The sequence below is a fragment of the Anas acuta genome, chromosome 15, assembly GCF_963932015.1.
Source record: "Anas acuta chromosome 15, bAnaAcu1.1, whole genome shotgun sequence".
NCBI lineage: Eukaryota > Metazoa > Chordata > Aves > Anseriformes > Anatidae > Anas > Anas acuta.
The window spans coordinates 7,898,686-7,911,647 of NC_088993.1; the positions used below are offsets into that span (position 1 = coordinate 7,898,686).

Sequence of the window (12,962 nt, forward strand, 5' to 3'; positions counted from 1 at the left end):
TTTGAGATTTCCTTCCTTAACATGATGACGAGATATCCGGAAGAAAACGGTGTCATCAGGCCTGAAATAGCCACAGACGTGGTAATGCTGGGCTGCTTGATAAATCCTTCCTGATATTCTCCTGCTAGCCAAGGTAAGCACTCCAGTTGCCCCCACCCTGGCCTTCGTGGCCACAGAGACAGGTTTGCCCTGTGTGACATAGTCTGCATCTTGCTTCAGCTGTGGGGATGAACCACGAGACTGGCAACAGGCCAGCCCCGGCCTGAACAGCCCTGGCCACATGATTTGCACATCTTTTTGTCCTTCTTTCTGTTTCTTTTCCCATTTCTTGAGCCTACCTTTCTCTACCTTTGCTCCCTGCTAGGCACTCACGAAACCCTGCCATCCCTCATGGTGCTGTAAGTTTTATGCTCACCATATATTGCTATCTGTCACATACAGCAAATTCTCATGTCACAACCACTCATTTTCAACATTATTTCCAATAATCATAACCTCAGCTCAGGGTCTGATACCATTTTTTCCCCTGTTTGTTCCAGCTGTTTAGCCATCTAAGAAGCTCTTGCTGCTTATTTCATCACAGGGTAATTTCTTTGAAAAATACTGAGGCAAAAATGCTGACACTGAAGTAGTTTGGGTTTAAGGGATTAAGGGGCTTAAGGGACCCCTAGGTCCCCTACACTTACTGCTCTGGTGAACTGGTGCCTGAAGAGTGGGCTCTACCTTGGGGCCATCCATGTGGCTGAGAAAGGTGAAGGGAAGATGAGTTAACTTTTGTCTGGTCATAGGTATAAAGGGAAAGTACAGAAACTGGCAGTTGTCACCTGTGGCCTTTACTGGCTTTTCTGTAGGTGGATGAAGGTGTAATGAAGAGGATGAGAGCAGGCCGCATGTTTATACACAACGCTTTTTTCACAGCAGTTTTCATACACAAAGATAACATTGCTACTTGTTGGTACTCTGAGGACTCCTGCTGAAGCATGATCTGCCAGGTCTGTTTAGAAGATGTTTCCACAGGATCAGGGATTTTTTTTGGGGTGTGTGCTAAAGTGTTTCTTGAATCCAAAGTCGGAGAACCTCTTCTGAAGGCATCACACACACCATCAGATCACATTGCTCAGCTTCTTCATTCCCACACAGTATCAGCTGGGTGGGGGGCTCTGCTGTTTTCTGTAAAACGAATACACTCATTCAAACACCCTCAGACTGATGAGCTAGTCTGTCTATCTTTCACCTCTCCACACAAACCCCCTCTCATCCTGCCTGCCACAACTGTGCAGAGACCCAGTGGTCAGATCACAACCACAAAAGCTCCTGCCTGCATTCTCACTGGACCTGTACAGTACATTTAAGCTACTGATTTTGATATACTCCTCTTGGGTGAGCAAGACAAGAGGCTGCTCTTGATAACTGTTTTATCCTCACCAAGGAGTTAAGAAGCTCAATGTTGGTGCCAGAGGACATGGAGCTGTATTGCCAGTGACACAGCTGTTTTGTTCAGGGAGCAGCTGGTCAGGCAGGGTCAGGCCATGCTTCCCAAGCTGCTTCCTGCAAGCACCAGGAGCATTGTCCCTACTCAGGGCTCTAGGCCAAAGGCAGTGACAGCCATGCAACCACCTCATGTGGGCTGCTTCACCCCTATAGCCCAGCTGACTGCTTATATGGACTTTCTGCTGTCCTGTTTCTGAAGTTATGATAAATGGTGCACTTCTCTTTCCCCTGGACACCGGCTCTTCCATCACACTGGAACAAACAAGTCTTCATATGCATATGTCTGCTTTTTTTTTGCCTGCCCCATGCTTCTGTGAATATACATCACCATAAAAACAATAAAGCAAAACAAAAAAGTTACCAGTGTGTCTGGCAGGACAGCAATGGGGCAGCAGGAATACTGAAAGATTTTACTTGTTTTCCAGGCAAGGAAAAGCAGGGTCAAAGCAGCCAGGGCAAAGCCAGCAGAGGATATCATGGCAGTAACGAGCCACAATGATCTGCCACCTAGAAAAAACAGAAGCAGCAAAATTTCTCAGACTGTGAGGACAAACCACTCAATGCAATCATACTCTGCCCTCTGCAGCTGCCCTTCCCACCCCCTCTGGTGAAATTTTTTGTCAGCCCACTCCACGTAAGGATACCCATGCCACTGTAGGAGCCTACACTCCCAAGTCTTCCTTTTTCACTTCCCCCAAGGAAAAAATGGGTAGCAAATTTATAAAGAAGACAGGAGATAATGGCTGTAAACAAAAATAAGAGATGCTGGGATATCCTCCTGGGGAATGACTACACAAAGGGAAGAGGCAGGAAGGCTGGCTGTTACCTTGTGCCCTCACGCACTGTGTCTGGCTGAAGCTACTGCTTCTGTTGATCGTCTCAACGTATGTCTGAGCTTTTACACAATAATCATGTCCTGCCTCCATGGTGTCCAGGTGAACTGTGGAGCTGACGTCTTTCACCATCTTCCAGTGCATCTGCCATAGGCCCAGGAAAGAGAATATCAGAATGTAGGGCAAGGACCTAAATAAGAGCAGGATTCCTAATATAATGCTAGCCCAGACTTTACTGGGAGAAAAGGAAGGAGAATAACAGGAGCAGGAGGTGTCACAGAGGATTGTGTGAATAAGAGGAGATAGAAAAACAGCAGACTAAAAAGCACAGCTGAGTGCAGAATGAGACCACACATGCCTGGAAGACTAGGAGGGGATGCAAAGAGAGAGTCATGAGCCAAAGACTGGTGTTCAGCCAGAACACTAGACCATGACTTACTCCCCAGGCTTGATGACTGATCTGGGACCAGGGTTTTTGTTGGGATGCCAATATCATGCCTGTTCTAGCATGATATGAGAAGGCTGCCAGAGATATGCTGTGATAGGGGTGCAAGAGCTGCACCATGATTGGAGCACAGAGAGGGGATGGACTGGGCTAGTGAGGAGTGAGTGCATTTGGTGTGCACAACTGTAACACGTTCCAGTACAGTTTAAACAGCAGATGAACCTGACCTGAATTTCTTGTAACCTGATTTTCTTGTAGCAAATACAACTCCATGAACTGCTAGCAAGATGAAGTTGCTATTCCCAGCCTGCCCAGTCATGGGAGAACAGGTGAAAATTAGTTGCTCCTAAATCTTGCTGTGTTGCAAAGGCAAAGCCTGTGCTCACAGAAGGCTTGATAAGCCTCCACCACCACATACACATTATATCTACAAGCCAGTAGGGCTCTTCTAGCAGGGCAAAGTCTGTCTCTTCATTAAAATATCTTTCTCCACAGAAACATGACCTTGACAGCCGTTAGTTTGAAAAGATCAGATATGTCCAATGTGACAATTATTAAAACATTAGAAGATTAAAAGATCTGGACATGCATTAACCAGTAAACCTCATGTTTGTGACAGTCCAGTTTGTAGAATCTATTATGAAGTTTGGAATTAATATTTAGGTGATTAATATTATATATCGAAGAAAAGTAGTGTTTCATTTGTAAAAGGAAAGTAGACACAAACCTACAGGATGCTTTCTAATGTTTAAGCTCATGGGCTAGGTTCAACTCAGTTACTTGGATTTCCAAAAGGTAGTCAAGATTCATTTCAAAAGCCTATTAAACTAACAGCCATGGAATAAGAAAGCATTAGGGCTCTGGGTGCACTAAGCAGACTGCAATTGCCTTGGCCAGCCTGAAGCACAGAGGAATATGGCACACATGGCCTCTGGGCAGGTCCTCCAGCTTCACAGCAGCACCTTGGACTTGAAAAACAGACCCTGGGAAATGTTTGTATGCTTCCACTCTAAATCACACGGGCTTTCTGTTTGTGCCCAAAATCCAAGGGTAAAACTCACCCTACTCTCCTGGCCTTTCTTCCAATAGAGGACACAGAACTGAAAGGCAGGCCCCATGTCTTTCAGCTCCACTAGTAAATGATACCCATCTGCTATGACCTTCATTGGAGGTGGGGTCAGGGAAGCTGCCAACAGAGAGAGAGCACTGTTATCACACCTGAGGCAAATCTTCAAATAAGTCTTCCTTTTCCCGGCTAGGAGAGGAGGATAGGGTTCCCACCATGACTGTCCTTCAGCTCCACCATGAGCATGGTAATATTAATCTGGTTGCCTCAACGGGGCAGGAACATTTCTCTATGCTACTCCGCATTTGTCTAGATACTGCAGGAGATTTGGAGCAGGAGGAAGACGGTGACTGTCATTGTGAAGAGGAGTTTGGCAATAGGTGAGTTGCACAGACTTGAAAGGTTTTAAATTTTATCTGGTGGAGGAGGTGTCTGGCCTGAGTGTCCCATGTGATTAACAGCAGCAGAACCAGCTGGGCAACCAGAAACTGAGACACTAGATCGGGCCTGTTCTTCTGCTTTTGGGCATTATCTTAGCTCTAATATACAGAACAGGAACTGTGAAACTGCTGCTCCTTCATGGGAATTTTGGCAGTTATTCAAAGGTGAAAGGGAAAGTAACATAGGCCTCGGGTTAATTCAGTCAATTCACATGAATCCAGATTTTGTTTCAGTATCTACATGTTTTTAGAAATACTTGGCTGGGCTGACTACCTGCTGCGACGTGTTTTTATAACTAGTATGCAAGTATATCTGTTGGTGATTTGCTTAATGCTTACTCTGATATTTGAAGTTTGGTTTGGGATTCTGCTGTGAGGAATACTAACTAGTGAAACAATCAGAATAAGTCAAGCATGGATGAAACAACACACTGCACCTTTGTGATTCAAGGCAGTACAGAGATCATATTTGCACCACTTACCTATGTGATTCTTTACTACTCTGTTATAGCTGAAATTGGTTTCAACCTCTTTGCTTTCAAGAAGGGAAAGAGAACATACAAAACATACAGAAGAGATGTTCTTAATAGAGTTTGTTCTTACACACAGTAAATTGCAAGTAATGCTGAAGAGTAAGAACACATGAAATTGAAGTATGCTCATGATGACTGTGGTGCAAATGGGAGGCCTGGAAAACTGCTTTGTGTTTTTAAATCAAAAGCTGATAAGCTGCTTAGCATGATCATGTCTCAAGCAAAAAAAAAAAAGTGAAAACACCGTTTGAAGGTTAAAAATAACATTTACTTAATGTATTATCAAATGAACACTGCAAGACACAAATACTAACCAAACAGGAGCATTTAATACTTATCTCTTGTGCTGGCACAATGGATGCCAACCAACTGAACTTTGACAAATGAAGAACTAAAATCAACTAAACTGCTTGTTTTAAGGAAGGTCTGTTAAAACTGTTTTCCATGTACCACCATACTTTATGTATATCTATACCCAAGGCTTTGAGGCTAGAGCTTTTTTAGTCCAGAAGTACTGTGGTTTGTGCTGGTGCCCTGTCTGTCCATAAATCACAACTTGCAGGCTGTGCTTTGAATTCCTTAGTTCCTACTAGTCTCAATGCCAGTTTTACTAAGAGACACCAAAGTAAAGGCAGCAAAAACGTATAGGCACAACAACTTTATAATGCCTTTTCTGTCTCCTTTGTTCACATATTCACATTACAGCCTATTGCAAACTGTATCTTCGTAGATTTCACAGCTTAGCAAGAGAACTGTACTGGGGTCTCTAAGATGCTGGACCAAACTGTCAAACACTTCATTGTACTGGGAAGCCTCTGTGATGTCTTAGTAGAGGGAAAGGGTATAAAGGTAGTTCCAGGTGGCCACTCTGGAGAACTCACAAATAGGCCTTGACACAATGTGCACAAACCATGAGGCATTTTTACCATTTACCACAAAGATGAAAGGACAAGCAGGTCCCCTCAAAAGACTCATTTAAACATAAAGTGTACTTGTTATGCAAGGTGGCCACTGAACGTGTAATACCGCTGAGGATAGCTATCACGCTTCTGGACGTGGCCAGACAAGTCCACAGCAGTGTGGTGGGTTCTTCCCTTCTGTGGCTCCCCCTGAGCTCAGAAACAGCTCTGGCCACTGATAACGGCTTTGATTGAAAACAAGTCTGAACATTACCTACAGACTGTACCTGCCTGAGATCCTACCTAGGACCTATGTCTCAAAGTTGTCTAAGTCCTAGGCCTAATAGACTCTGGGTAGCCTGCTCTCAAAGTGAGGGGAGGACCAAAACCATAGTCAGGAAAGAAAAAACATTGTGCCACATCTTCCTCAGTGATGATTAAAGGTGGGGTTTGGGTGTAGACTTGGGATCAGACTACAACAGGGTTTATGAAGGTGCCAGCTGAAGGAAACAGGTTGAGGACCTAAGATGCTGGGGAGCTGGAGGGAGGAGTTGCTTGGATGCTGATAAATGGATGTGCAGCATACCAACCTCCTTGTGGAGACCAGGATGAGAACTGCCCAAAGCCACTGTTTAAGTCCTAAAAGATGCTGATGGCTCCAGCACTTTGGGGAATGAAAAATTCTAGTCTTCTATATGAGGGTCCTCCACTGTCTGCAGCAAGTCCTTCCACAATGCTGTAGCTGGCAGGAGCTGATCAGGTAGAGCTGCTTACAGAAAGGCGAGGTGCTCCAGTCAGTGGCAGAACTATGGGGCTAAGCTGAAACCCTCAACTGTTTGAAAAAAGTGCTGTCTAATAATTTGCTGTGGAAAACTGTAAGGTCCCTGAATGGTGGGGTCTGTTGCATTGCAATCTATACTGTAGGAACGCTACATTATCATCCTTCATGACCACTTGTCAGATAAACCACTCTACCAGTCAGGGCATGACTGAAGGACAGAACTCAGAAATGAACATAACTGATGTAGTTTAACTCAAATAGCAGGACTTACTTGTGATGCGATTGAAGAAACCCTTCAGGGTGCCCCATTGTGATCTTCGAGCACCAGTGTCTGCCCTTACACGCAGGTTATAGGCCACAGTGGCTGAGATATCCTCTGTGATGTTACACACTGTAGCTGTGATGAGTGAACACTCACAGATGGGGATCCAGCTCTCATTAGCATACTCACGTTCATACTCCCTGGGGAAAAGAAAGGGAAGGGAAAGGAAGGGGAGCTGGTCTCTTTTCAGTTGTGCCCAGCAATAGGGTGAGAGGCAACGGGCACAAACTGAAGCACAGGAGGTTCCAGCTCAATATGAGGGTGCACTTCTTTACTGGGAGGGTGAAAGAGCACTACAACAGGTTTCCCAGAGAGGATGTGCAGTCTCCTTCTCCAGAGATATTCATAACCCGCCTGGGTGCCATCCTGCGCAAGGTGCTCTAGGTGACCCTGCTCTGCGAGGGGGTCAGACTAGATGATCTTCAGAGGTCCCTTCCACCCCCACCCATTCTGTGATTCTGTAATATGTTTAAAAGACTAACACTGAATACATCTCTTCTAAACGAACTGTCACTTAACTTCCTAATTTTTGAATTCTTTGGTCAGAGGTACTTTTCGTACGTAGGGTTAATGAATACCATGGATTACTCAGGTATCTATTAACAATCATCTCAAGCATAGCCTGTAAGCAGCCTCAGCATTAGAACATAAATTAGTTTTTTTTCCACTCATAATCAACAGTGCTGGAGTATCAAGCTTCACAGAACTTCTCTTACACTTATGAATTGAACAGTGTGCAAGACATCTGAACTGTGCAGGACTGTAAGTCTGAGTAAATAGTGCTGAAAGAGCAAAGAAGAAAAAACAACATCAAAACAGAAGCCAGAAGTTACCCCTGAAATTCAACAGAGTATCTCACAGTTTCACCCTGGATGGTCACGGGACTCCATGTTAAGAAGTGTCTCATGTTGGTAGAAAGAATAGAGATATTCTGAGGTGAGGGCAGCAGAGCATCTTCACCTAAAATTCCAAGAAAATAAATAAATAAAGATTAAAAAGGTACATGAATGTAGGGGGGGGGGAGGGGGAAGGAAGAATTGTGCAAAACTGTGTTTGCATCAGAAATTCTGTTTCACCACTGCCACTTCAGTGTTTGAAAGTATTTTACAAAGAAATGAGAACCAAAGAGCAGGTGACAGAGCAGTTAGGCTGGTACTGCTTACAGTAAGGCAAAGCATGCCTTTTCATTAATTCAGAGGTTTTAATGATATCAATAAAACAGTGAGAAAAGGTCAAGCTTTTAGAAAGCTGTCCTATTTGATTTAATGAAGACTGCTTCAATGGACAATTCCCATCAGGGTTATAAATGTACAGTTTCTTTCAAGGCTTGACTGGTCTGGACACTTGTAGAAGATTTTGGCTCTGGTACAGAGCCTTTTTTCACGTTGCAGGGTTTTAGTGTAAGTGCTTGTAGGCTGTAATCAAATTATCTCATTAATTTCTTGGATAAACTTATTCAATGGACTAATGAAGTTATAATGTTTCTCTCAAAGATCAGCAAAGCAGAAGTTTGGGATGGTGCCTACATTAAAGTTTATGGATTTAATCCTATGACATCTTAATGTAAAATTCTTAGCAGCGTTTGGACCAGAGTACCGAGGGCAGTATTCCCCACAGGCACATCCTGCACTACACTAGGGGAACTGTCTTACCTCTGTTCTGCCACTTTCCAGTCCCAAGAAAATTATGTTCTCTCTGCTCAGTGGGGAATGGTTCCCAGGGAACCACTGAAAGGGAAGAATGGATGGAGTGGTTTTAACCAATCCAGTGTAGCAGTGATTTCAACACTCTTCTAGAAACAAGGTAATTACTCTGGCACAATATATCTATGTTATGTAAAGATTGTTTCCTTTATAAGTCTTTTTTATCTATTTATTTAATTAGATCTGTTTCTCTTAGTGAGGTCTGTCTTATATTAATCGTTCACTGTCATTAAAAGAGGGTGCCTTCTTCTAAGCTGAGATTATAAAGTTAACCAGTTAATGTCAATTCTATCCAGGATCAAAACCAGGTTGACGAGTCCATGAGCAACATTTTCATGGTGATTATTACTCTACAGCACTGGAACAACAACTCTTCTTTCTGCCATTAGAATATTCCTCATATTCATATCTTTATAAAAGTATTAATAATATGGGGAGAAGATGCCAAATCAATTGTGATTCTTTGGCAAAGGTTATTTGAATCTGTTTACATAATGCTCGGCCATTCTTTAAACTAAATGCCAGAGATCTCTGGGATCTTCTTGCCACTTAGATAACGGAAGACTCACAGTCTGCTACATCAGTATTTCTACCACTTCTGGCTGGGGGTCCCTGCTACTGTCAAGACATTCTTTGTCTCAATCACCGATTTAGTTTCTTGGTCCGTTCTCTATACTTCTTGACATTTTGGTTGTATACTACTATTTTTCCTTGTACTCTTGTTTACATGTGAATTTCTGGAGTTGGCATACTGAAGTGTGTGAATTACCTAACAGACTTTAATTACATGATTGGGTACCAGTTTGTCCACATGACTCACATACACAATGATGTTCCAGGTCTGAACAGAGGTAGCTTGCACTGGGTTGCTTGCTAATTTTTAAATCCTTGACTTTAAGACTTTTTGGGATATATAGTTTGTTGTATTCAGTAGTACAGAATCTTATCTTACTATATTTTCTACATACCATTTTTAAAAGAAGAGGATATTTCTGAATTGGGATATTTACCTTTTAATAGCTGCCAAACTATTTTTTTTTTTATCTGGTTGAGATCAATCTTCATTTCATGGCTACACTTACCTTACTACACTGCATTCCTAGTTTGCTGACAAAATCTGTGACAGTTTTATGTACAGTGAAGCCTGTTCCCTCACTTCATCTGAACCACAAAAGTTCATATACAGACACTAAGGTTTCTTTTTTCCTTTCATTAGGAAAAGCTCTGGGCCAAGTAACAGTTTGTGTTTCTATAAAAACTTCACTGATTTGTTTCTCTTTGGTATTAATAGTTTTAGGGATGGGCCCAAAGGCTGCTGCTGGGAAGAACTCTTCTCCAAGAAAGGAAAGATATATGAAAATCTAATACTCATTTGTGTTTTCTACAGAATACACTTCCTGATTTTTAGAGGGCCACATACTTGTGAACTTTTCTGTGGAAACCCATAGAACATAGCAGTTGTTTACTCAGTGCCATTGAGATTTTGTGCTACAGTGTCAGAAAACTAAGCTTCCAGCACCATAGGTAAGACAGTTGTGGGGAATAGTGTTATGGACATACAATTCAAACGAATGGTGCACTTGCTGGGACATCTGCCTTCAGATGGAGAATTGTATCCCTAGGGTAAGATTTCATAAGCAACACAAAAAAGATATGTGCAGACATAACTATACATACCTTTTGTGTGTGTGCATATAGTTGTTACATGTAAAAATGATAAAATTTCATGCTTGTAAGGTTAAGGAATTAAATAACAAATACACTACAGTGAACCTTAGCATTCCTGTTTAGTATACGATTGTAAATACAGACATGTTTGTAACTGCACTACCATGCCCTACTGCAACTACAGTGGACGTCCCTCAGGAACTGAATCAAAAAGGTGTAATACTGAAACGTGAGATCTTTTCATTTTGTACACAAATTAAAAGGGGGGTCTTGAGCAATAAATGCAATGATGCACTTCCCTCCTTTCTGCCTGAGACCCAGAGCACCCTGCATACAAAGCCTAAACCAAAGGGCTGGATGGGAACTATGCTGTTTTCTAACCTGGTGTCAGCTCTGGGCAGCCACAGGAGTGCTTTTAGATTTTCAATCACAAATGTTCTTTGCTGAGAAAGGCCACTAGGAGGCATAAGTCTTCATGTGAAGGCCAAGGGAATGGGGGACACTCAGTGGAAAGTTCTCCCACCTTTCTCTCCCACTGCCTGTCACAACATGGAAGGCAAAACTGGATGAGTATCAGTTTGGAGAAGGCTGGTGGACTCTGCAGACACAAACAGCATGGCTTCTAGGCAGAAACATCACACAGCCTTAGTAATAAAAAACATAGTAAAAATAAAAATGTATTCTCTGAGAATAATAGATGGTTCTGCCATCTATTCAAAAAAAAAAAATATATATATAGATATATATATATATCTGCCACAATTGTCCCTATTCCACAGAATAAACTTTCAGAGAACATGAAAGTTAGAGCTGAGGCAATGTTTTTCCATATCAAACAACTAAGTTATAAATAAGATTCAAAGTGTTTTGCTGTCCAAGCAAGCTGTACAATTACTTCTTCTGAGGCTGAGAACAAAATGTGTCAAAACACAACTTGAATTCAGAGGCTGAGATGCCACCCTTAGAAGACAACCCTGAGCATAACCTGAGTACACTTGCAAGCCATGTCTCCAGAGGACTGACCACTGCAAAAGCATGGCAGTGTACTCAGGAGAACCTGCAGCAACACAGCTTCTGGATGTATTTGGAGACCAGCTTTCGCTTGGAGAATCAGATTGCAAAAAGTACAGCCTCCTTCTAGGGCACACAAGCCCTTCAGTGAAGATCTTTGAGCCTGTAATTAACACTTTATAAACCTCTCCTGCACCCACTCCACCAGTAGGGCACACCCCTGTACCCGAGGACACCAGCATTGAAAGGTGACTTGAAAGTTCAGCTTCTCACAGAACAGCAGAAGAGTGGAGGCAAATACAGCATTGGGATGTTATTTCCTTCAAACTGAAATTTCCTCTTAGATTTCAGAAATTACTTGTAGAACATAGAATTTATCGGTTGTCTTTTTTACTTACTTATTCTAGTATTAATTTTAGACAAAGAATTAAAATTCAGGATCACGTGACAATGTGTTATTTAGCTTAAGTTTTATAGAGGCAGGTTTAATGAAAAGACAAAAGAGTTTTTGTTTCTCACCCCTTGGATTTTGGCTTTGACTAAAGTTATTTTAGTTATTACCTGTGAGATTAGGTGCAATCAGAGCGCAGAGGAAGAAGCAGGCGAGGTTTGGGAATGTTTTGCTCCTGCTCATCACCTTTTCCTGTGTTCATCCCCTGCTGCGCAGCTCAAAACATTCCCTTCCTAGGCAGGGAGCCCTGTCTGAGCCGGCTGTGCTGCGAGCGAAGCAGAGACTCTGGGAACCGTCTCAGCTACAGCTTCTGTGCTGCCTGAGCCAACACTGAAGATGTGTGTACACTGTTGGTGTGGGTGAAGTTACAGGGAGTGGCAGGGGAATTCGATGCCAGCATTTCTTTGCAGGTCTGTACAAATGCTTACCTAGGTGGCATGATGCCGTTTCATTTAGCAATTACATATGTTAAACAAAACAAGGAGGAAATGGGATTAATTGGATATCTTCGTGTAGTTTATACATGTAAAGCTGTAAATGTCTGTTTTTCTGCTCAGCCCCCAAAGTGGGTAAATCCTGATGCTTCCTAGCACCACAACAGCTCCCCAGTAAATAGTAAGGCATGCCTGTAGCCTCACACCTTGCACAAACAACTGGTGAAGGACTGCGCACCTCTGGGCTGGCAGAAAGGAGGTTTGTTGTCTAATTTATCTTTGAATATTTTTAAAGCTGCTATGCTGGGATGTGCTGAAGAGGATGTTTTGTTTTCAGATCTGATTTGGTGTGGGCACGTGAATCTCAAGGTTTTCCTGTCTTCCAAGACCCATTGTTCTCTATCTTGCCGGGAGCAAAGGCAGGCTCCTTTGCAGAGCTGCATAGAAACCTAAACAGCCTGCTGGCTCCAAGGCTGCTGCAGCAGCTACCTTTGTTCTTGCAAGTCTGGTTTCTTCAGAGACCAAGAGAAAGACAATGTTCAAATGGAAGATTTTTATGTTCTGCAAAAGACCATGTAAATTAAATAAAACCCTGACTGTAGAGATGATTGGGGGGAGGGAAACTCTATCAAAAGTTCTTAGCTCTGGTGAAAGTGAGTATTAGAAAACTTTCCCATAAAACCCCTTCCTGCCTCCTACTGTTTGCATTCCAAAAGTTTTTTTTTTCTTTAAAAAATGATCTCCTTTTTGATACCTTGTTACTACAGGTGTTGGTCAAAACATGTTTAGTCCACATTTTCTTAGAAAATAAATCATCTTTATGTATTTAGTAAAGAATGAAATTAGTATTCCTTTAATCACAGGTTTTCCCATTCTCTTGCATGG

The 12,962-nt window shown here is 42.5% G+C and overlaps 1 protein-coding gene across 1 annotated transcript; it reads right to left on the reverse strand.

Annotated features, from left to right (window-relative positions):
- Positions 1–16: 16 nt before the first annotated feature.
- IL20RB (interleukin 20 receptor subunit beta) lies at positions 17–9,199 on the reverse strand. The gene is made up of 7 exons (XM_068699633.1): positions 9,190–9,199; positions 7,644–7,770; positions 6,760–6,950; positions 3,831–3,955; positions 2,318–2,468; positions 1,853–1,998; positions 17–1,170 (listed from the first exon to the last, which is right to left on the reverse strand). The coding sequence occupies exons 1-7, from the start codon at positions 9,197–9,199 to the stop codon at positions 1,045–1,047; spliced, it is 876 nt and encodes a 291-aa protein (XP_068555734.1). The 3' UTR covers positions 17–1,044.
- Between the last annotated feature and the right edge of the window lie 3,763 nt (positions 9,200–12,962).

Bases quoted from the DNA above. Each gene is read 5' to 3' on its own strand.
- IL20RB (XM_068699633.1), bottom strand. The intron at 6,951-7,643 runs GTAACTTCTGGC...TCTTTTCCCCAG, and splicing joins TACTCTGTTGAATTTCAGGG to GGAGTATGAACGTGAGTATG. The intron at 3,956-6,759 runs GTAAGTCCTGCT...CTCTGTTGGCAG, and splicing joins TTTCTTCAATCGCATCACAA to CTTCCCTGACCCCACCTCCA.